The sequence below is a fragment of the Hemiscyllium ocellatum genome, chromosome 9 (assembly GCF_020745735.1).
Source record: "Hemiscyllium ocellatum isolate sHemOce1 chromosome 9, sHemOce1.pat.X.cur, whole genome shotgun sequence".
In the NCBI taxonomy this organism is placed as follows: domain Eukaryota; kingdom Metazoa; phylum Chordata; class Chondrichthyes; order Orectolobiformes; family Hemiscylliidae; genus Hemiscyllium; species Hemiscyllium ocellatum.
The window spans coordinates 23,370,365-23,395,031 of NC_083409.1; the positions used below are offsets into that span (position 1 = coordinate 23,370,365).

Here is a 24,667-nt window from a genome sequence, read left to right on the forward strand (position 1 = left end):
ATGCAGTCACTCTTCGTTCGCATTGGGTTTAATGGCTATCAGTGAGTGCAGTGGCACAATGTTTGCCTGGAGTTGCCATTACCTGAAACACTGATGGGCTTCGTGGCAATGCCTTGAGAGGCCACAGCCTGCACCGGCCCTGTGGTCTGATAGCTGGTTTTAGAGGTGCGAGAAATAGCACCGAATTTGGAAACAGTTGGCAACTCTCCAAAGGGTATGATGGGATCCTCCTCCTTGCTCTCGGCTGTTCTCCTCTGAAGGTCCAGATTCATCAGCTGCTCCCTCAGGCCTTTACTGTCAACGTTCTGTGAAACGACAAGGAAGCTGTGAGTTACCTTAGTTCACACAAATACTGCTGTAAAACATTACCGGTCGGTCGGCCGGCCTTGTTGCAGCATTGCCTCAATCGCCTCAAGTGGTGAACCACTGTGGTCCTTCAGCTAAGTGCATGTAAAGCCCTTGCCATTCTGCTCCATCGCTCACTCAGGTGTTTCTGCGTAAATCCAGGTTGGGGGTAGTGGTGGGGATTATTCCCTACAGCAGGCAGAAGTGCCTGATTCCATCAGGGGGTGGTTGCACTTGGAGACTTTTGCACTGGCAGATATTTTGATTTTGGTAATGATTTACAAATCTTCCCCCAAAGGGGTTCAACTCAGTCACATCACACTGGGTTGCTTTAAAAGCTACAAAAGTCCATCCATTACCAGCACACCTGCCCTCCACACACTCAAAACCAACCCTGAAATCAAAACCTAAAATACTGAAAAAGAAACACAATTGAGCAGACGGCAAGAAAGACACCAAAATTACACACAGGCTCACGCAGCCCAACTGATCTATGCCAATGTTAATGCTGCACATGATCTGTGCTCATCATCAGCATACCCTTCTGCTATATGAACCTACCTACCATACATTCATTTAGGATGATACCACTGCAATTTCCAGCAGCAAGTTCCACAGTTTAACCACTTATGGAAAGAGGTTTCTCTTGAACTCCACCTACAAATGGACCCCACCAGAGAGATATTTGCCTCTGCAACGAGCTGGTCAGGTTCATGACCCCTGACAGTCCACCCTCCCCTGCCACCGCAGGAATTGCAAAACCTGCGCCCACACCTCCTCCCTCACCTTCATCCAAGGCCCCAAAGGAGTCTTCCGCACGTCATTTGCTGCTTGGTTGCTCCCGATGCAGTCTCTTCTACACTGGGAAGACAGGACACTACTCGCAGAGTGCTTCAGAGAACATCTCTGGGACACCCACACCAATCAACCTCACAACTACATGGCTGAACATTTCAACTCCCCCTGCCATTCTGCGGAGGACGTGCAGGTCCTGGACCACCTCCACTGTCACTCCCTCAACACTCGACACCTGGAGGAAGAACACCTCATCTTCCACCTCAGAACACTTCAACCCCAGAGCATCAATGTGGACATTCACCAGTTTCCTCATTTCCCCTCCCCCAATCTTACCCCAGTTCCAACCTGCCAGCTCAGCACTGTCCTCATGACCTGTCACACCTGTCAACTTCCTTCCCAACCTCTTCTCCGACCTATCACCTTCATCCCCTCCTCCATCCATCTCCATGCACTCTTAGCTACCTTCCCCCTCAGCCCCAACCCCCCTCACATTTATTCCTCCACCCAAGGCTTCCAACCTCATTCCTGATGGGCTTTTGTTTGAAACGTTGATTTTCCCTGCTCCATGGGAGCTGCCTGACCTGCTGTGCTTCCCCAGCGCTACTCTAACCTTGATTCCTGATAAGATGCAGAGTGACTGTTATTATGGTGGCGTTATAATTATCACCATTTGCACAAGCAGAAACAGCAAAACTAATTGATTAAGGCTGAACATGAAAACACATGATTTTACCATGATCATCATTACTGGAACACTGGCCCCATCTCCACCATTACACACCATGGCAAACCCAGCTCAACCTTGGATGCACTGAAATACCGCTACAACTTTAGGAGGAAGGGGGCCCTTTTTTAACCCAAAGCACATCCTGTTCATGCGTTAAAACAGAAGAGGAAGGACTCCACTCATTATGACACATTTGTACCAAAATGCCCGATTATCACTGACATCCTGTACTCTTCAGTTCCAAGAAAAGCAATTGTACAATCACTGCTGCCTGTCAATGATTCACCATCTCTAAGGGCATTTGAAACAAACCAAGCACAGAGTCAACATACACACCCACCTGTTCCAACCACATGATCCTATTACTGTCCTTCCCAGTGTCCTTGGGTTTAATGCTTTGTAAACAGTTACGACTAGACAATGCGGTTAGTCAAGACTTTCACTGCTAGGTTTGTGACTGACGAGCACCTGACTGGTGGGATGAACAAGTCCTCGCTCATTGTCTGAGTGCGGTAAAGGACTTGTGTAAGACAACACTGGAACTGACCCAGCTTCTTCCAGGACACACATCTTTGATACTTGGCACTGCAACTCAATACGAAACCCTCAAATCAAAAGAACATTATGGTTAAGTGCTGTCAGCCACAAAACTTAACTTTTCTGAGGTTAAGGTGCATCACAAAGAAAACTTTGGTCTGTATCTGACCCTGTGCCATACCTATCCCCAGGAGTGTTTGATAGGAACAGTGCAGAGGTAGCTTTACCCTTTGTAAGCAGTACAATGAGTATCATTGGCTAATTCAAGGCCTTCTATTCCCATGAGTCCTGGTGGATTTGATTCCCTCCCTAGCTCAAGCATGTCAGGAGTGTGCTGCTGTCCTGAATGGGGTATGTGCATGGACCACGGATTTCAGAGGTACTTCTATGGGTATTTCACTGGGCCCACCTCCACTGAGGTGAATTAATGCCATTATTCACTATGTATCTTAGTAAACCAATGCAAGAGTATGCCTTACGTTCATCTCCATTCCACTGGAAGGCATAACGTCTTTAGGTTGTGCATTTTGGCTGCCTATGTAGGAACCAATAGTATCGCAAGACCAGGGTGAGTACTGAGCAGTATATTCATGATCCTTGTACTTCTTGACTGCTTTCAGGTCCTCTTCGGAATACTGAGCATAGAAATATATAAGCACACAGTTAACAGCTACACTGAAACCAACAGCTGAAAGACTAGCCACTATACAAAACAGGGCCCTTGTGATGCAGGTAGTGCCCCTGCCTCTGAGTCAGAAGCCCCATGAAAATGGCATTTCTGAACAGGTTAGTTAGAAATCATAGAATCCCTGCAGTGTGGAAACAGGTCATTCGGCCCAACAATTCCACAATGACCCTCCGAAAAGTAACCCACCCAGACCCATTCCCCTCCCTTATTATTTGGCATTTACCCCTGACTAATGCATCTAATCTACACATCCCTGAACACTATGGGCAATTTAGCATCGCCAACTCACCTAACCTGCACATCTTTGGATTGTGGAAGGAAACCTGGAAAATATTAGAGGAAACTGAACTTGCAGAGGTTATGATCGACCTGCATGTTTTACTGAGAGACAGCGAGATTCTGGGGTTGAGGGAGCCAAGAATTGGATTGGATTCATGATTCAAAGGAGTCAGTGATTGAACTGCAACACTAACTAGGGGAGAACCAATGTTTGGACTGGATCACAGGTGGGAGGAAAGTCAGTGGACTGAATGAGCCAGTCACTGGTAGACTTTAATGCAATTGCAGTATACAGGCTTTCTTTCCCCATGCAGTGGTCATGCATTCTTGATCAGAGAAAACTGAGAAAGTTCCAAGTACCTCTGGTGAAACATCGACAAAGGAAGATGGCATTGCTGCGGTCGGGGGGAAGGGAGGTGGGGAAATGGTCTTCCTCTCCTCCAGCTGGGCCATTAACTCTTTCCTGCGCCGGTGAAGATAGTCCAGGCTTGGCTGAGGTTGAGGCTGGTGCTGTGGCACCCTGACATGAGGATCCTAGAAGCAAACAGTACAACAACATTCTGTTACAAGCTAAGAGAAACTTTTACCCTGAGATTTGTCAGAACTGGAACTTGCTGTTACAAGTAGACATTGATACAACTAGCACAGATGTATTTAAGGAGTTTTTAGGATTTATAACAGCACTTTCCAAAACTATGCACCGAGGAGGATAGGGACAGCAGATACTTGGGAACATCACCATCTTCAAGCTCCCCTCCAAGTCTCTCACTGTTCCGACTTGGAAATATATCACCATTCCTTAAATGTGGCAGGATTAAAATCCTGACAGCATAATGATGTTCATATATCACATGGATTGCAGTGGTTCAAGATGGAAGCTCACCACTACTGTTTCTAAGGCAATTAGGGATGGGTAATACACAAATACTGCGAACAAATTAATGAAAATGCTAGATAAGTTATGCAAGGGAGAAGGGAATACAAAGTTTGTGCGAAGATTTGTAGCTCGGGAGCTCGTTATTGTGGTTCTGTTCGCCGAGCTGGGAATTTGTGTTGCAGACGTTTCGTCCCCTGTCTAGGTGACATCCTCAGTGCTTGGGAGCCTCCTGTGAAGCACTTCTGTGATCTTTCCTCTGGCATTTATCGTGCATCTATAAATGCCAGAGGAAAGATCACAGAAGTGCTTCACAGGAGGCTCCCAAGCACTGAGGATGTCACCTAGACAGGGGACGAAACGTCTGCAACACAAATTCCCAGCTCGGTGAACACAACCACAATAAGGAGGGAATACAAAAGTCAGACACATGTTCAGATGAAGTATGATGAGAACAGCTGCCTTTGGAACATGAACACTAGCATGAGCTTGCTGGGCCGTGTGGCCTGTTAGGTTGTGCAGTGAAGAAGCAACTCTGCTCAGTTAAGCTGGTCCTGCTCAGGCTTGTGATAAAGTCATAGAGATGTACAGCATGGAAACGGACCCTTCGGTCCAACCCGTCCATGTTGACCAGATATCCCAACCCAATCAAGTCTCAACTGTCAGCACCCGGCCCATATCCCTCCAAACCCTTCCTATTCATATACCCATCCAAATGCCTCTTAAATGTTGCAATTGTACCAGCCTCCACCACATCCTCTGGCAGCTCATTCCATACACATACCACCTTCTGCCTGAAAAATTGCCCCTTAGGTCTCTTTTATATCTTTCCTCTCTCACCCTAAACCTATGCCCTTTAGTTCTGGACTCCCCCACCCCAGGGAAAAGATTTTGTCTATTTATCCTATCCATGCCCCTCATAATTTAATACACCTCTATAAGGTCACCCCTCAGCCTCCAACCCTCCAGGGAAAACAGCCCCAGCCTATTCAACCTCCCCCTATAGCTCAAATCCTCCAACCATGGCAACGTCCTTGTAAGTCTTTTCTGAATCCTTTCATATTTCACAACATCCTTCTGATAGGAAGGAGACCAGAATTGCATGCAATATTCCAACAGTGGCCTAACCAATGTCCTGCATAGCCGCAACATGACCTCCCAACTCCTGTACTCAATACGCTGACCAATAAAGGAAAGCATACCAAACGTCTTCCTCACTATCCTATCTACCTGTGACTCCACTTTCAAGGAGCTTTGAACCTGCACTCCAAGGTCTCTTTGTTCAGCAACACTCCCTAGGACCTTACCATTAAGTGTATAAGTCCTGGCCTGATGTGCCTTTCCAAAATGCAGCATCTCGCATTTATCGAAATTAAACTCGATCTGCCACTCCTCAGCCCATTGGCCCATCTGATCAAGATCCTGTTGTAATCTGAGATCAGTAATTCTTCACTGTCCACTACACCTCCAATTTTGGCATCATCTGCAAACTTACTAACTATACCTCTTATGCTCACATCCAAATCATTTATATAAATAATGAAAAGCACAGATTCCTGTGGCACTCCACTGGTCACAGGTCTCTAGTCTGAAAAACAACCCTCCACCACTACCCTCTGTCTTCTACCTTTGAGCCAGTTCTGTATCCAAATGGCTAGTTTGCCCTGTATTCCATAATATCCAAACCTGCTAATCAGTCTCCAATGGGGAACCTTGTCGGACGCCTTACTGACGTCCATATAGATCATATCTACTTCTCTGCCCTCATCAATCTTTTTCATTACTTCTTTCAAAAAAACTCAATCAAGTTTGTGAGACATGACTTCCCATGCACAAAGCCATGTTGACTATCCCGAATCAGTCCTTGCCTTTCCAAATACATGTACATCCTGTCCCTCAGGATTCCCTCTAACAACTTGTCCACCACCACCATCAAGCTCACTGGTCTATAGTTCCCTGGCTTGTCCTTACCAACTTTCTTAAATTGTGGCACCATGTTAGCCAACCTCTAATCTTTGGGCGTCTCACCTGTGACTACATTTCAGCAAGAGGCCCAGCAATCACTTTCCCAGCTTCCCAGACCTCTAGGGTACACCTGATCAGGTCCTGGGGATTTATCCACCTTTATCAGTGTCAAGACATCCAGCACTTCCTCCTCTGTAATTTGGACATTTTTCACGATGTCACCATCTATTTCCCCACATTCTATATCTTCCATGTCCTTTTCCACAGTAAACACCGATACAAAATACTCATTTAGTATCTCCCCCATTTCCTGCGGTTCCACACAAAGGCTGCCTTCCGGATCTCTGAAGGGCCTTATTCTCTCCCTAGTTACTCTTTTGTCCTGAATGTATTTGTAAAAACCCTTTGGATTCTCCTTAACCCTAATTGCCAAAGCTATCTCATGTCCCCCTTTTGCCCTCCTGATAACCCTCTGAAGTATACTCCTTCTGCCTTTACACTATAAGAATTCACTCTCTCTCTCTCTCTCCTGTCTGTACCTGACATATGCTTCCTTCTTTTCCTTAACCAAACCCTCAACGTCTCTCATCACCCAGCATTCCCTCCAAGGATATTTGTAAGGTTTACATTCAAAACCTCTCTCGTTAGTGATGACGCAGCCATTACCACTCTGACTTCTCCACTTAGTTCCCATTCTGTTTTTAAGAATGAGTAACTTTTTAAATGGCAAAGACAATCAAATTGCTCTGCTCTTGCCCCTTGAACTCTTCCATTCTCACTACTGTAATTTTCAAATGGAAAGTGTCCTCATTAGTTTGTCCTCCATATCTTCATGCTCCAAGATTTCCTCTGCTTCAAATCAGTCCTTCCCTTCCCCATCTTTTGTACTTTTTACAGCTCATGAAATTCCAGGCTATCCCCAAATAGTCAGCAGGGACCAGTGGTAAAATGTGGTTCCTCGTGTGGTTCAAAGCTGGACAGCACCACCTGAGAAGTGTGGTGATGCTAGACTGGGGTAGAACAGAGCAGCACGACCAAAACAGAACTCAGACACAATTTTGAACAATAAAGGAAAAGCGGCACGTGCTTCAGCATTTTAACGGGTCAATCCTGTGTTCCACCACTGGATTAGCCCATGGCCTACATCGTTTCTCCCCTCTCTCTGTCAGGGTGGAGGTCGGTGGAATTGAGGGATTAGTTTCATATGGTAGACCAACTCTTCCCCATTGCCTGATGGAGATGCTGGGATTAAACGCCAGCCCTATGCTTATCCACACGTGTTGGGCTGCGTTTGATGACTGCGTGGAGTGGTGGCGAGGAATTGGGCTCTAGAGGATTCACCCTGACAGTCTCTGGCAGCGTAGCACAGACGGACAACAACAGACAGCATCGACGACATGATCGTACAAAACACAGAAACAACAGGCCCAAGTCAGACTCAACGCTTACCCTGTATGGTGGTCTGATCTGGTTGGGGTGAGGACTCACAGTGTAGTAGTTTTCAGGGGCATAGCGGTCCCTGGGCTCTGTGATATAGTTGGTGACAGCAGATGGCACATCGACTGGTATAGGGCTGCTTCGCATTTCCTCCCTCGTGTAGGACTGTGGAGGATGATACACTCGTCGCCCATCGTAATGTGCCGGGTACATTCCCGACACTGGCTGTGCCAGTGGGTACTGTTGAGGGCTGGAGTACTGAGAGCTTCCCATCCTCTCTGAAATGTAGGCTGGGTAATGGTCCTGGTACTGGAGGGTGGAAGGGGGCATTGGAGGTTCTGGCACGTTGCTTGTCCGTCGATATGGTGGCAGGTATGGAGTCACAGTTCCTGAAGAATGGTGAGGATAGTAAAGGTCTGGTAAAAACAAAAGGAGATTTCAGCGAAAAAAAACCTGGCAACAGTTAACAACAAAGCATGTCGATACTCTCAGTAGTGATGATACTGAAGAGTGGCTGGAGTCTACGCACTATGGTTTATGGTTTACGCACATAAATGGACACATCAGGATAGCACAAATTACATATTAGTAACTGCTGTTATTGTTTTAATACAAGAAACACAGAACTCCCACAACAGTGACATGGTCATGACTGGATAACCTCATGCAGTGGTTGATTGAGGGGCACATTTTGGCCAGGGCACCTCTTCAACATGGTGCCATCGGATCTCTTATATCCACCTGACAGGGTGGACAGGATTTCAGTTTAAATCTGAAATTTACCAGAGATGTTTGTATACATTCACAAATGCTTTGAAATGGAACATGGGTCTGCCTCAAACGGTTTCATGGAATCATCTCACACAGCTCAGGGGCAAGAGGAGAACACTGCAAAGGGCAGGGCAATGTTTTTGGACAGAGGTCGCCCTCGGAGACTTGGTGCCCATTGGGAGGTAAGTGCATCCATTCTCTTTAAACACAGGCGTTTTTGTGGCCAACGAGATATCAGAATGTTGCGTTGCCTCCCTGGTGCAAGGATCAAGGATATCCTGATAGGTTGCAGAATATTCTCAAAGGGAAAAAGGGACCAGCAGCAAGTTGTTGTACACATTGGATTAATGACAGAGGAAGGGAAAAGTATGAGATTCTGAGGAGAGAATTTAGGAAATTAGGCAGGAATTTAAAAAGTAGGTCCTCGAGGGCAGTTACATCTGGATTATTTCCTGTGTCATGAGCTAGTGAATAGAAATAGAAGGATAGAGCAGATGAATGTGTAGCTGAGGAGTTGGTGCAAGGGAGAAGGGTTCATATTTTTGGATTTATTCTGGGGTAGAATTGACCTGTATAACAAGGACAGATTATACTGGAAGTGGAAGGGGACAAATATACTGACGGGGAAATTTGCTACAACTTGCTCGGAAATTTGCTCGGGAGAACGTAAACTAGGTTTTCTGGGGGGGGGGGGGGGGGAAGACCCAGGGAAATAATAAGGAAAGAGATCAGTCTGAGTCTGGGAAAAGGGTTGGATGGAGAGGAATTTAAGTGCATACCTACCAGAGGAGGAGCAAAACTTGGCCTACTCTAGGGAAATAAGGCAGGACAGGTGACGGTGATGTCATTTGAGGCCACTGATCATAATTCTAGCTTCAAAATAGTAATGGAAAAGATAGACCAGCCCTAAAAAGTTAAAGTTCTAAATCGAAGGAAGGACAATTTTGACAGTATTAGGCAAGAACTTCAAAAAGTCAATTGGGGGTGTACATTCACAGGTAAAAGGGATAGCTGGAAAGTGGAAAGCCTTTAGAAATGAGATCACGAGATCCAGAGGCAATATGTTCCTATTAGGGTGAAGGGTAAGGCTGGTAAGTATAGGGAAGGCTGGAAGACTAGAGAAATTGAGGTTTTAGGGGACACAGGATAGCTTTGGCAAATAGGGTCAAGGAGAATCTGAAAGGTTTTTACAAATACATTAAGGAGAAAAGGGTAACTAGGGAGAGAACAGGACCCCTTAAGGATCAGCAAGGCCGACTGTGTGTGTAATTGCAGGAGATGGGGGAGATACTAAACATTTATTTTACATCAGTGTTTACTGTGGAGAAGAATATGGAAGCAAGAAAACTGGGGGAAATAAATAATGACATCTTGAAAAATTTCCATATTACACAGATGGTGGTGGTGAGAAGGTATGGACATCTTAAAACGCATAAAGATGGAGACCTGTGACCAGAGGCCATATGGATCAGTGCTAGGCCCACTGCTTTTCATCAATGTACAGGACACTGGTTAGGGCAGTTTTGGCATACTGCATTCAATTCTGGTCTCCCTGCTATTGGAAGGATGTTGTGAAACTGGAAAGAGTTTGGACAAAATTTACAAGGATATTGCCAGGGTTGAAGGCTTTGAACTATAGGGAGAGGCTGATTAGGCTGGGGCTATTGAGCATTCGGAAGCTGAGGGGTGACCTTATAGAAGTTTATAAAACCATGAGGGGCATAGATAGGGTGAATAGCCAATATTTTTTCCATGGGGTAGGGGAGTCCAAAACAAGACGGCACGGTTGAGGGTGAGATGGATAAGATTTAAAAAGGGACCCAAGGAGCAACTTTTTCACACAGAGGGTGGTGCATGTATGGAATGAGCTGCCAGAGGAAGTGGTGGAGGCTAATACAATTGCAACATTTAAAAGGCATCTGGATGGGTAGGTGAACAGGGACAGATATGGGCCAAATGCTGACAAATGGGGCTAGATTAGTTGAGGATACCTGTTCAGCATGGACGAGTTTGACCGAGGGGTCTGTTTCCATGCTGTTCAGTTCTGTGACTCAGAGCTGTTGTGGCTTTGTAAAGGAGCCAACTGCAACAACAGCACCACCTTGTGGTCGCAGCGTGGAACACAAGGGAGTGATACTGCTTCTCAAAAACCTCAGAACGGAAGACATCTTTTCCCATTAATCTGACAAGTAACAAGGATTAGTGCCTCTCCCCAATACCCACTCTCCAAATTGTGCACCAGTCACCCATGGCTACCGCCCTTCTGATGTAGGCGCCATTTTTATGCACCTGCAATGTGCTGGTTCTGCGAAAATCCAGTAATCTCAGTCACGTCCAGGATTGGTTGATCCACTCTCTTGAAAACCTGTGACTGACCTTTCCCTCCCTCACCATTCTCTGGATCTCGTGAATATTTTCACAAGGGGAGACTACTCACTTGGTGGATACTGCGCAGCCTCATACGAAGTTGCAGAGCTCCGCGGGTCCTGGTAGTATACGTCCGGTTGCTGAGCAGGTGGGTACATTTGCGAACCCCGCGGTACCATCTGAATTGGCTTGGAGACTGGCATGGGTGGCATCTCTGCACTGATCCGGGGTGGCACAGACAGGGTATTGATGGGCAAGGCACCAAGAGTATTCTTCTGGGACATTTCCATCCTGCTGAGGGAAAGGGAAGACAGAGGATGAGCTTGAGCTGACTGGGAGAGATTCACTTTTGACAGTAGAGGAAGAGCAAATCAGGGGTGCAGGGGGAGTCCAGTCCACATTCCACTCCCATTTCTCCTCCTCTGCTCCACATCCTGCAGCATTCTCACACAAAACTAGTGATCAACTTGTCAGTTAGAGCCGTCGCAGTCAGAACCTCGTACGCAACCGCCTTCTCAGGTCACAAAACTGCCTCGGGGTCATTTTAATGCTTTTGACAACAATCAGTCGATAAGGCAGTGAGTGGCTCACAGCTCACTGGGAGAAGGTGACAATGACTCACCTCAAGATTGAAACTAGTACCTCAATGGGTCTTGTGGACCCATTGGATACCGTGGATTGACTAACATTAGGAGTCAATGCATGAGCGTGATCTTGTCAGGGTATAGCAGGGATTGGAAAATGGCACAGCAGACAGCTTTAGTGTGTTTCTGTTTTGGAGATATAGGGACTGTTTGTGCAGGATCTATGCAGCTAGCATCATGTTGCAGAGAAACTGCTCCTCACCACTCCTGTGGTAACTAAACACGGACATTAAAACCTTAGGTGCAAATGTGTTGCTGGTCAAAGCACAGCAGGCCAGGCAGCATCTCAGGAATAGAGAATTCGACGTTTCGAGCATAAGCCTTTCATCAGGAAACCTTAGGTACAGTCTGGGACTTGAACAGTGTTGGAGGTTTGACTGACACTTATCCTGCTCTTGAAAGCATTTCTTTGCTTTTGGGATATGGGTGATTGCTAGCAGGGACACTCATTACAGCCCATCGTTAGCTACAAGATAAAGGAAGACCCCTGCAGTTCTAAAGCAGCTTTTGTCAATTTAGTGCCTAAGTACCTGTCCACCAATAAAGTGTGATCACCCTTGAAAAGTAGGCAGTGCATTGCCATTTTGCATGAAGCAATATGCTACAGCAAGACTATAAGCCTGGAAGAGGTAATAAAACTTTTCACTGTGCCTTGGTAAAGTAAAGTAATGAATTCAAATAATAATTCTTTAACTAGAATCAGGGGTCATTAAAAATGAAGGGTCACCCATTTACAACAGGGATGAGGAATCATACCCTCTCTCAGCCGGCTGAGTCTTTAGAATTCCCTTCCTCAAAAGGTAGTGACTGTAGAATCTTAAAATATTTAAAGGCAGAAGTGGGGAGATTCTGTAGAACCAAAGGGATGATAGATGATGAAGGATATGTAGGAATTGGGAGCTGAAGTCAAAATCAGGTCAGCCATGATCTTAGTGAACAGCAGAGCAAGTTTGAAAGGCTGAGTGGCCTCCAAATCCTTGTTTGTATCATGCGCTGATAATACTTCGGTTATGTCGACTGCTGGATAAATGCTGATGAGGACATCAGAGAGAACTATCCTGTTCTCATGCTAAACAATGCCAAGAGATTGACCCAAGACTGGGATGGCGAGTCCTCAGCTCAAGACATTACAGTCATTAGTGATAAAGCTCACTGCTTATAATATTATACTGGGGATTGAAAGCACAGTAGGTTTGCTATTGGCAATCTGGAAGTTTGGAGAAAGTGAGGACTGCAGATGCTGGAAGTTGGGGCTAATAATCCAAAGAAACTTGTTGAAATACCACTTATGACATTTTGGTTTGAGAAGAATGTGATTGTCATCAGACAAAGAAACAAAAAGAATGCAGGCAAGGAACCTGGCTTCCATAAGAAACTACAGCACTATGTCCCTGGTAACCTGACTCTCAACAATTCTCACTTGCCCTTGGTCAGCACTCCCCACCTCCAACAAGCCCAGCAGCTCCAGTCTGACATTGCGGACTGATTCAACCACTCATGCTTACATTCAGTCTTTTTTTTAAGATTAGATTCCTACAGTGTGGAAACAGACCTTTCGGCCCAACCAGTCCATACTAACCCTCCCCGAAGAATAGCCCACCCAGACCCATTTCCCTCTGACTAATGCACCTAACACAGGGCGGCACGGTGGCACAGTGGTTAGCACTGCTGCCTCACAGCGCCAGGGACCTGGGTTCAATTCCCGACTCGGGTGACTGACTGTGTGGAGTTTGCACGTTCTCCCCGTGTCTGCGTGGGTTTCCTCCGGGTGCTCCGGTTTCCTCCCACAGTCCAAAGATGTGCGGGTCAGGTGAATTGGCCATGCTAAATTGTCCGTAGTGTCAGGTAAGGGGTATATGTAGGGGTATGGGTGGGTTGTCGCTTCGGCGGGTCGGTGTGGACTTGTTGGGCTGAAGGGCCTGTTTCCACACTGTAAGTAATCTAATCTAAAAAAAAACACTACGGGACAATTTAGCATGGCCAATTCACCTGACCGGCACATCTTTGGACTGTGGGAGGAAACCAGAGCACCTGGAGGAAACCCACACAGACACGGGGAGAATGTCACCCAAGGATGGAATTGAACCTGGGACCCTGGTGCTGTGAGACAATTTTGATTACCTTGAAATCTGAAAGAAGGTTAATCAACATATGTGGGGGAGAAATAATTCCATCATTAGTTAACTGTGAACCATGTCTCTCTCCCTCATCTTGTCAGAACATCAAGGTTTTTAGTCCCTCAGTTCACCAGCTATTGATGCTGACACCTTCACAACGCCACCCCAACCCCATCCATCTTATCATCCCACACAGGCCTGGGTTACTAATTCATTAACTATGTCTGCTAGCTGACTCTCATTTACATTCTCAGCCCATCTGAATGTGCACAGACGCGGGTTCAGTGATTACTCCAAGCTCAGAGTTACCCCTCAAAATCCTCAGCACACAGCTCTTGTGTAATTTACTATTTTCTCTCATCCAGCAAATGCAACCTGCGGCTTGGTGGAGCACTCTCTCCAGTTTCTGAATCATGATGTTGTGAGCACAGCTCCCAAACTAGACGGAGACAGTCCAGCGAAAGCCTGGATGCCATTTCTGACCTCTCAGGTTGATATCAAACATGCCATGATACTAGTTCCTAACGAGTGGTGGCAAGAGGTCTCCCTGGTGACCTGAACAAATACCTCGACCTCAACCAAAACTGCCAAGATTACAGCATCTGGTTTTCCTGTGGCTGTTTGTGGGAACCTGTTGTGTAAAGAGCAGTTGCTGCAGTGGTGACAATTCATTAAACTGCAGATCGTATTTGGGAGGCTTGAGGTTGTGAAAGGTACTCTATAAATGCAATCTCCCTCTTTTGATGGTTTTCTCAGCTTGAAAACCTCCTGTAAAATTGCAATGTGAATGACTAATCCTCATATGAAATTCTTTAGTAAGAGGAAAACACTTGGACGTGGGGAGCGCTCAGAATCTGGAATACCCCGTCACACAGGCAGGTTAAATCATGAGCTTCAAAACCAGAATCAAATAATTATTTGAAAAGGTTCACAGAGCTACGAGATAAATAACTCTCACAGGGAACTAGCGTGGACAGAACAGACTGAACGGCTTCCTTCCATGCTGTAATAATTCAATGATTAAACCACAGAGGCAGATCAACTCCCTCCACCCAGGCTCTGGGACAGAGTGAATGGAACAGGTGGGGAACGGTACGGTGTTGCAGGCAAAGCCCAGGACAAAAAAAGGGTCCATCAGGGCTCATAAACCGACTTCCAGGTGGCGGGCTCGAAGCCCTTGCCAGGAGCACCACCAGGACCTGGGATCAGTGTCCCGGCCGGGATTGTAGGACAACCTCCAGAGGTGGCACAGAGAGTCCTGATGGCTATAACAGGTGATGGAGCCCGCGGCCATGTTAAGAGCATTTTACAGTGAAGATTTTTTAAAAGGGTTTCCTTACGAGTCAGGTGGCGACCCCGACACCGATCCCGGTGCACTCATGCTCATGTCACTCATCTTGCCAGACTTCATGGTGAGGTCGTAGGCACAGTCGGTGCCACGGGAGATCAGCTGTGCAATGCTGCTGCTCGCTGCCACCATGCCGTTCTGAATGGACACAGGCTTCGTGCCAGTTTCCAAGGAACCCTCGTCTGATAAAGTGTTGGACGTGACTGACAGCACCCCTCCGACCTTGCTGAGCTGGGTTAGGGACTGGCTGAGGGGCCGACCGGCTGCTAACCTCTTGTTCCGCATGCGAAACCTGGTGGGCAAAGACACAGACAGACCGGGGGGGCGGCAGGAGAGAGACGGAGAGAGAGAGAGAGAGAGACAGACAGAGAGAGATGGGGTGAGGAGACAGAGAGACAGACAGAGACACAGACAGACAGAGAGGGAGAGAGAGAGACAGACAGAGAGGGGGAGAGAGAGACAGACACATCAGAGAAGTTAAATGATGTAACTCAGTACAGTCAGCAACTAGCCTGACCCACTCAATCAGACCAATTCAAATCAGTGCCAGGGAGAGGGGCAGTGCCAGAGAGATGCAGTCAGAGAGCGAGATAGAGAGTGAGGGATGCAAGAGACAGCACATAAGGTGACAATAGGGAACATTTCTGGCCCTGAAAATTTATCATGCAGCATGAAGCATCAGGTTTAACGGGGATTCAGAAGATGAAAAGGAAGAAGATCCCCTGCTATTTCAGGGTAAGTCTCCATCATTCTCATATTTCATTATAAACTGTCTGTTTGCTGATGTTCTGCAGACTTGGGTTTCTCACATTTGGAGTTAAATTGGGGTTCTGACCAGAAATCAGTGCCTTGCAGTCGGTCCTAAATCCAAAACTCTCACCAGGTGCAGTGAGTGAAATCTAAGTGGGGCGAAAAAATGTACGGGTCATGGTAACAAAAGTTATATTTAAACACCATACTATTGCAAGCATCTGTCATCTGATTGACAGACAAGGATCAGTGCACTTCGGAACAGGAGCTGAGTGAGAGCAAACAGGGAGCAGTCTGGGAAAGCAAGAGGCTTTGAGGGGAAACTGAAAAGTGACCTCTAAGATGCCTGTGATCTGACTGGCTAAGGTGAAGGAACTCTTAGGAAACAGTGATCATAACATGATTGAATTTACTCTGCAATCTGAGAGGGAGAAGATAGAATTAAGGCAACTACAGAGGCATGAGGGAGGGAGGGAGGAGCTGGGTAGAACCGACTTGGAGATGAGAACAGAAAAAGATAGTGGAACAGCAATGGCAGGAGTTTCTGAGAGTAATTTGGGAGACACAGCAGAGATCCATCCCGATGAAAAAGCAACTCGGTATAGGGAGGATGAGGCAACCATGGCGGACTAGGGAAGTCAGTGTCAGCATAAAGGTAAAAGAGAAAGCATTTAAATGTGGCGAAGGGCAGTGGGAAACCAGAGCACTGGGGGGTGGGTTACAAAGACTAACAGAGGGCAACTAGAAAAGAAATAAGGAAGAAGATTAAATAGGAGGGTAAGCTAGCCAGTAATATAAAAATCTAAGAGCTTCTTTAGCTACGTACAGGGCAAAAGAGACTGGCAAGAGTGGACACTGGGCCGCTGGAAAATGATGCTGGAGAGATAATAGTGGGGAAACAAGAAAATGGTGAATTACTTCGCATCGGTTTTCATGGTGGAAGATACGAATAATATCCCAAAAATTCAAGAGAGTAAAGGGGCAAAGCTGAGTATGGTGGTGCGAGAAAAACTGAAAGGCCCGAAGGTGGTTAAATCACCTGGACCAGATGGACTACACCCCAACGTTCCAAGGAATTAGCTAAAGGGATAGCAGAGCCATTAGGTGGTGATCTTTCAGGAATCGGGATCCCGGAAGACTGGAAAATCGCTAGCATGTCATCCCTGTTTAAAAAAAAGGAGTTAAGGCAAAAGATGGAAAACTACAGGCTGATTAGCTTAACCTTGGTCATGGATAAGATCCTGATATCCTTTGCGAAGGATGAGATTTCTGAATACTTGGAAGTGCATGGTAAAATACGGCAAAGTCAGCATGGTTTCATCAAGGGTAGGTCATGTCAGACAAATCCGTTAGAATTCTTTGAGAAAGTAACAAGCAGGTTAGACCAAGGAGAGCCAATGGATGTTATTATCTACATAGACTTCAAGAATGCCACACAGGTGGCCACTGAGTAAGAGAAGGACCCATGGTGTTAGAGGCAAGGTGCTAGCATGGATAGAAGCTTGGCTGTCTGGCAGAAAGCAGAGGGTGGGGATAAAATGGTCTTTCTTGGGATGGCAGCCGGTGTGTTCCACAAGGTTCAGTATTACCACCACAAATTTTCACTTTATACACTAATGATCTAGATGAACTGGAGATTAGATTAGATTCTCTACAGTGCGGAAACAGGCCCTTCGGCCCAACAAGTCCTCACTGTCCCTCCGAAGAGAAACCCACCCAAACCCATTCCCCAACCCTATATTTACCCCGACTAACACATCTAACACTGTGGGCAATACAGCATGGCCAATTCACTTGACCTGCACATCTTTGGATTGTGGGAGGAAACCGGAGCACCCGGAGACAACTAACGCAGACACACGGAGAATGTGCAAACTCCACACAGATAGGTGGGAATCGAACCTATGACCCTGGTGCTGTGAGGCAGCAGTGCTAATCACTGAGCCACCGTGCCGCCCCATGCTAGTGTTGGACTGGGGTGGAAAAAGTTAAAAATCACACAATACCAGGTTATAGTCCAATAAGTTTAATTGGAAGCACTAGCTTTCGGAACACTGCTCCTTCATCAAGTGGTGTGGAGTACACAAGTGTAAGACAGAATTTATAGCAAAAGTTTACAGTGTAACTGAAATTATACATTGAACAATACCTTGATTGTTTGTTGATAGCTTCACTTATTTCATATGTAAGTCACCAAATGCTTTTTAAAGTTACATTCTCAAGTTAAATGTAACAATTGGTGTCAGCCAGATAATATATTGAAAGTGTGAACCGCGTGTTCCCTGTCTGTGCCATAATGTTTAGACTGATTCTAATCTAAAAAGTGAGTTAACAGAGTCTTGCATGGATTCATGTAGTTTTTCAGCCAAGTACAATGTAAATCTGCAAGTACAAATTCATCCGACAAACGTATGTGTGCATGTGGGTGTGGATGTGTTGAGAGAGTGCACATGTGCGCACACGTGTGTTGAGAGAGTGAGAGAGTGAGATAGTGTGTGTGTGTGTGCGCGTTTGTTGGGGGGGGGGGGGGGGAAGAGGGGGAGTGTGTCTGTGGAGAGAGGGGGAATGTGTGTGTGTGTGTGGGGAGAGGGGGAGCGAGAGTGTGTGTGTGTGTGTGTGTGTGTGTGTGTGTGTGTGTGTGTGTGTGTGTGTGTGTGTGTGTGGGTGGAGAGGGGGGGAAATGTGTGTGGAGGGTGGGTGTGAGAGAGAGAGTGCGTGTGTGTGCACGCGCGCGCATGTGTATCTAGATGAAGGATGATACAAAGATTGTAGAGAGACAGGTAGCACAGAAGATGTGGGGAGGGATCAGGGATGGGCAGCAAATACGGGAAAAGCCATGTGTGAAAAAAACAGACAAGCCTTTTTGATGATCTCACAAACGCTTTATAAATATACCTGGACACTGACTGAGAAATGAAATGGTACAATGGCTTGGCAAAGATCGGTGGGGAATGATATGGTGGGATGCAGTGGGAGAATGAAGTGGAAGAGCATGTCATGACAAGCACTGGATAACTGGGATTGACAGGGGAGGGGATGAAGTGGAAGTGGAGTGACATGATGAGCACTTACCGAGGAGTGAAATATGGGGAGTGATATGACAGACACCGGTGGGGGAATGAAATATGAGGGAGTAATGATTCCTTACATATCTATTCTGAAGGGATACACGATTAGTTCCTAATGGGGCAAACACTGACTGTTTCTGATGTTGTAACTTTGGATTATGTCTGGGAGCTGTGGGGAACAATCAGCATCAAATGCTCCTTGATGAAGTGCCGATGCTGCACCCTCAGTGAGCAGCCCACCCCCAGCATCGTGGTAGGGGTAAAGTAGGAACTGGGAGGCCACTTACTTTTCAAGTTCATCCTGGGAATGGGCGAAGGTGCAGCTGGCTCCTCGAGGACAGCCTCCCCGCTGTCTCAGGTCCCGGCACATGCTCGTTTTGTATTTGCTGCTCTGTGCTGACTGCGTTGTGAACAAAACAAAAAGAGAAAGCTTGACTTGGAGGTACAGAGCCTGTAGCACTAATATGTCTTTGTTCAGAGAACCAGGCATCGCAGAAAGCAGCCTTAGCATTCCCTTAGGTGAGTGAATCTCTCTCCTGCACACGCGCACACAAACACGACATTTCTGGGTTGTTAAAGGGTTAGAGAGATACCAAATCCCCCAAAGGGGGCCCTGACTGGATTAATGCTTCTGGATACTTGTATAAGAGGAGGGCCTAGGTGAAAGTGAGGACTGCAGATGCTGGAGATTAGAGTGTGGCACTGGGAAAGCACAGCAGGTCAGGCAGCATCTGAGCAGCAGGAAAATCGACGTTTCAGGCATGAGCCCTTTGTCAAGAATGAGGCTGGGTGCCTGGAGGTGGAGAGATAAATGGGAGGGGAGTGTGGGGCTGCGGGGGGAGGTGTGGAGGGGGAAGGTAGCTGAGAGTGCAATAGCTGGATGGAGGTGGGGGTAAAGGCAATAGGTCGGAGAGGAAGGCGGAGTGGATAGGTGGGAAGGAAGATGGACGGGTGGAACAGGTCATGAGGGTGGTGCTGAGTTGGAAGTGGGATAAGGTGGGGAGAGGGAAAATGAGGAAACTGGTGAAATCCACACTGATGGTTGGGGGCTCCCGAGGTGGAAGATAAGGCATTCTTCCTTCAGGCATCAGGTGGTAAAAGAGTGGCAATGGAGGCAGCCCAGGACCTGCATGTCCTTGGCAGAGTGGGAGGGAGAGTTGAAGTGCCCAGCCACAGGGCGGTGGGGATGTTTGGTGCAGGTGTCCCAGAGATGCTGTCTCATGCGCTCTGCGAGTAGGCATCCAGTTGCCCCAATGTAGAGGAGATTGCATTGGGATACAGTAGAGGGGGGGGGGGCCTGGCTTGGCTGTCACAAACATTCATGGTAAAACAGCAGACCAGAGACCACCATGTAAGGACTCTCATGTAAATAATGAGTGGAGTACTTGGAGGGGATGCCCAAGAACAGAATGCCAGCCATGGCTTGGTTACACCGCCATCGCCTCCGAGGTGGTTCACATCTCACAGACTCTCAAAACAGTACACGAGTAGACTATTCTGATTGAGTCTGCGATGGCTTTTTCAAAGAAAATCCAGAGATGCTCTTTTTACGTACCAGAGACTGGCTTTCCCCTCCAAGCATTAGCCAATTCCCTTTTGAAGTAATTCGTATCCGCAACGTATCAGGGAAATTCACTTCAATTCCGAACCATTTATTGTTTCAAGCCTTAAATCTACACCCTCTGATTTTTTTTAAAAAATGCATTCATTCACGGGATGAGGGCATTGCTACTTAGGCCAACAATTGGTGCTCACCCCAGAGAGTAGTTAAGACTCAAACACATTGCTGTGGGTCTAGAGTCACTTCTTTGTCAGACAGCACTTTCCTTTCCTACAAGGGAATAAGTGAACCAGAGGATTTTTCCAACAATCAACAATGGTTTCACGGTCATCATTAGACTCTTAATTCCAGATTTTCTTTTTATTGAACCAATAGGATTTGAACCCAGGCCCCCAGAACAGGACCTCGGTCTCCGGATTAACAGTCCAGCAATTATACCGTTAGGCCATTGCCTCTGCCTTGTCATCCAGTCTTCAGAGATTTTTAAAAGAAAATTTAATCCACCAAAAAGGTCAAGATTCCCATTAAATTCCTCTTGGCCTTCTCTGCTTAAAGGCAAATTTTCCCAGCTTCTTCATTTTATCACATAGCCGCTCAAACTATAGAAGCATTCTGGTACTGATGGTTTCATGGAATCCCTAACAGCATGGAAAAAGGCCCTTTGGCCCATCAAGTCCACACTGAACATCTGCAGAGTATCCTACACAAACCCATTCCCCAACCCTATGACTCTACGTTTACCCCTAATTTACACTATGGGCAATTTATCATGGCCAATTCAACTAAGCTGCATCTCTTTTGATTGTAGGAGGTAACAGGAGCACCCAGAGGAAACCCACACACACAGGGAGAATGTGCAAACTCCACAGAGTCACCCGAGACTGGAATCGAAGCTGGTTCCTGGTGCTGTGCAGCAGCAATGCTAACCACTGTGCCACCCTGGTTTAACCATGGCAGTAACAGAGTGGGATTTCTGCAAGCCATCAACTGAGCTAGCCTCAGCTCATTTTTTGAGGCAGGCATTGCCAGTGGTAGGAGTGTAATTTGAGATGCTCAACATGGGCTGATGCTCCCACGCAGTCCAGAGGGAGTGCTGTATTGTTGGATGAGATGTTAAACAGAGCTTCCCACCTGCCCTCAGTTCCATATGAGCAAATCACATGGTCATAGAATATAGAAAAGTAAAGCACAGAACAGGCCCTTGGCCCACGATGCTGTGTCGAGATTTAATCCTAATGTAAAATATAGTAACTTAACCTACGCATCCCTCAACTCTCTGCTATCCATGTGCATGTCCATCAGTCACTTAAATGTCCCTAATGACTCTGCTTCCCCACCACCGCTGGCAACGCATTCCACGCATTCAGAACTCTCTGTGTAAAGAACCTACCTCTGATGGTCTCCTTTATACCTTCGTCCTAATATCTTCAAACTATGACCCCTCATACGAGTCAATCCTGCCCTGGGGAAAGTCTCTGGCTATTGAATCTATCTATTCCTCTCATTATTTTGTACACCTCGATCAAGTCTCCTCTCTTCCTCCTCCTCTCCAGAGAGAAAAGTCTGAGCTTATTCAACCTTTCTTCATAAAGCAAGCCCTCCAGTCCAAGCAGCATCCTGGGAAACCTTCTTTGCACCCTCTCCAAAGCCCCTGTATCTTTTTGAAAGTAGGGCGACCAGAACTGGACACAGTATTCCAAGTGTGGTCACACCAGGGACTTGTAGAGCTGCAGCAAAATGTCATGGCTCTTAAACTCAGTCTCCCTGTTAATGAAAGCCAAAACTACTATATGTGTTCTTAACAACCCTATCCACTTGGGTGGCAACTTTGAAGGATGTACTTGCACACCCAGATCCCTCTGTTCATCCACACAGCCAAGAATCCTGTCTTTAATCCTATATTCAGCATTCAAATTCAACCTTCCAAAATGCATCACTTCGCATTTATCCAGGTTGAACTCCATCTGCCATTTCTCAGCCCAGCTCTGCATTCTGTCCATGTCGCACTGCAGCCTGCAGTAGCCCTCGATACTATCGATGACACCTCCAACCATGGTGTCATCTGCAACTTTACTAATCCACCCTCAACCTCCTCATCCAAGTCATTTATAAAAACTACAAACAGCAGAGGCCCAAGAACAAGAGCCCTGTGGGACCCCACTCAACACAGTCTTCCAGGCAGGATACTTTCCATCTACAACCACTCTGCCTTCTGTCAGCCAACCAATTCTGAATCTAGATAGCCAAATCTCCCTGTATCCCACACTTCCTGACTTTATGAATGAGCCAGCTTGGTCAATATTTATTCCTTCAATCAACACACCACAAACGATTTATAATTATGCTCGTAATATATGTGCGCAATTTGATTTTTTGCAATTTCCTACATTACAAAACTAAGTTCTAATGCTTTGGATCATCCCAATGACGTGAAAGGAATTCTATAAAAGGAACATTCTTTCTTCATATATAGGAACTAAAACCAATCACTCAATATTTGGATCAGATTGACTGCACAATTTCATAGGTGGAGCCACACTTGGGATTCTGTGAGCAGTTAGTCTTATACTTCTTGCTGGTGGTAAAACAAAAAGGTTCACTGGATTAACCAGAGATGAGAACTAAATGAGAGGGGTCTCCTTGAAACATGCGAGATTCCTGAAGGAGCTTGACATAGAAACGGTTTCGTCTGCTGGCGGGAATCCAGAACACAGGCTAACAGCCTAAGGTTAAGGGGGACAGGACTGATGAGAGTCGCTTCTTCACTTGGAGTCATAGAGATGTACAGCACAGAAACAGACCCTTCGGTCCAATCCGACCTTGCCGACCAGATATCCCAACTCAATCTACTTCCACCTGACAACACCCAGTCCATATCCCTCCAAACCGTTCCTATTTATATACCCATCCAGATGCTTTTTAAATGTTGCAATTGTACCAGCCTCCACCACTTCCTCTGGCAGCTTATTCCATACACCTACCACCTTCTGCGTGAAAAAGTTGCCCCATAGGTCTATCCCCTCTCAGCCTAAACCTATGCCCTCTAGTTCTGGACTCCCTGACCCCAGGGAAAAGACTTTGTCTATTTACCCTGTCCATGCCCCTCATAATTTTGTAAACCTCTTAAGGTCACCCTCCAGAGAAAACAGCCCCAGTCTGTTCAGCCTCTTCCTATAGCTCAAATCCTCCAAGCCTGGCAACATCTTTGTAAATCTTTTATGAATCCTTTCAGGTTTCATAACATCTTTCCGATAGGAAGGAGACCAGAATTGCATGCAATATTCCAACAGTGGCCTCAACTATGTCTGCAACATGACCTCCCAACTCCTGTTTTCAATACTCTGATCAATAAAGGAAAGCATACTAAACGCCTTTTTCACTACCCTGTCTACCTGTGACTCCACTTTCAAGGAGCTACAAACCTGCACGCCAATGTCTCTCTGTTCAGCAAACCTCCCTAGGACCTTACCATTAAGTGTATAAGTCCTGCTAAGATTTGCTTTCCTAAAATGCAGCACCTCGCATTTGTCTGAATTAAACTCCATCTGCCACTTCTCAGCCCATTGGCCCATCTGGTCAAGAGCCTGTTGCAATCTGAGGTAACCCTTTTTGCGGTCCACTACACCCTCAATTTTGGTGTCATCTGAAAATTTACTACTGTACCTCTTATGCTCGCATCCAAATCATTTATGTAAATGACAAAAAGTAGAGGATCCAGCACCGATCCTTGTGGCATTCCACTGGTCACAGGCCTCCAGTCTGAAAAACAACCCCCCACCACCACCCTGTCATCTACTTTTGAGGCAGTTCTGTATACAATTGGCCAATTCTCCTTGTATTCCGTGAGATCTAAACCTTGCTAATTAGTCTCCCAAGGGGAACCTTGTCAAATGCCTTACTGAAGTCCATATAAATCACATTACCGTTCTGCCTTTATCAATTCTCTTTATTACTTCTTCAAAAAAACTCAATCAAGTTTGTGAGACATGACTTCCCATGCACAAAGCCATGTTGACTATCCCTAATCAGTCCTTGCCTTTCTAAATACATGTACATCCTGTCCCTCAGGATTCCCTCCAACAACTTGCCCACCACCGAGGTCAGGCTCACTGGTCTATACTTCCCTGGTTTGTTTTTACTGCCCTTCTTAAACAGTGGCACCACATTAGTCAACCTCTGGTCTTCTGGCACCTCACCTGTGATTATCGATGATACAAATATCTAAGCAAGGGGCCCAGCAATCACTTCTCTAGCATTCCACAGAATTCTAGGGTACACCTGATCAGGTCCTGGGGATTAATCCATCTTTAACCGTTTTAAGACATCCAGCACTTCCTCCTCTGTAATATGGACATTTTGCAAGATATCACCATCTATTTCCCTACAGTCTA

General features: G+C 46.4%; 1 protein-coding gene across 3 annotated transcripts in view; it reads right to left on the reverse strand.

The window, feature by feature from the left end:
- The window catches only part of rc3h1a (ring finger and CCCH-type domains 1a), a 115,753-nt gene that overhangs the window by 11,703 nt on the left and 79,383 nt on the right, over positions 1-24,667 (reverse strand). For 2 of the 3 annotated variants that reach the window (XM_060830064.1, XM_060830063.1), the window contains exons 9-15: positions 19,003-19,115; positions 14,890-15,189; positions 10,859-11,079; positions 7,663-8,066; positions 3,735-3,908; positions 2,887-3,042; positions 83-305 (exon numbers count right to left, since the gene is read on the reverse strand). In XM_060830064.1, the coding sequence (XP_060686047.1) occupies positions 83-305; positions 2,887-3,042; positions 3,735-3,908; positions 7,663-8,066; positions 10,859-11,079; positions 14,890-15,189; positions 19,003-19,115 (1,591 nt within the window). The remainder of the gene's footprint in view (positions 1-82; positions 306-2,886; positions 3,043-3,734; positions 3,909-7,662; positions 8,067-10,858; positions 11,080-14,889; positions 15,190-19,002; positions 19,116-24,667) is intronic. The other variant, XM_060830065.1, reaches the window with a different exon arrangement.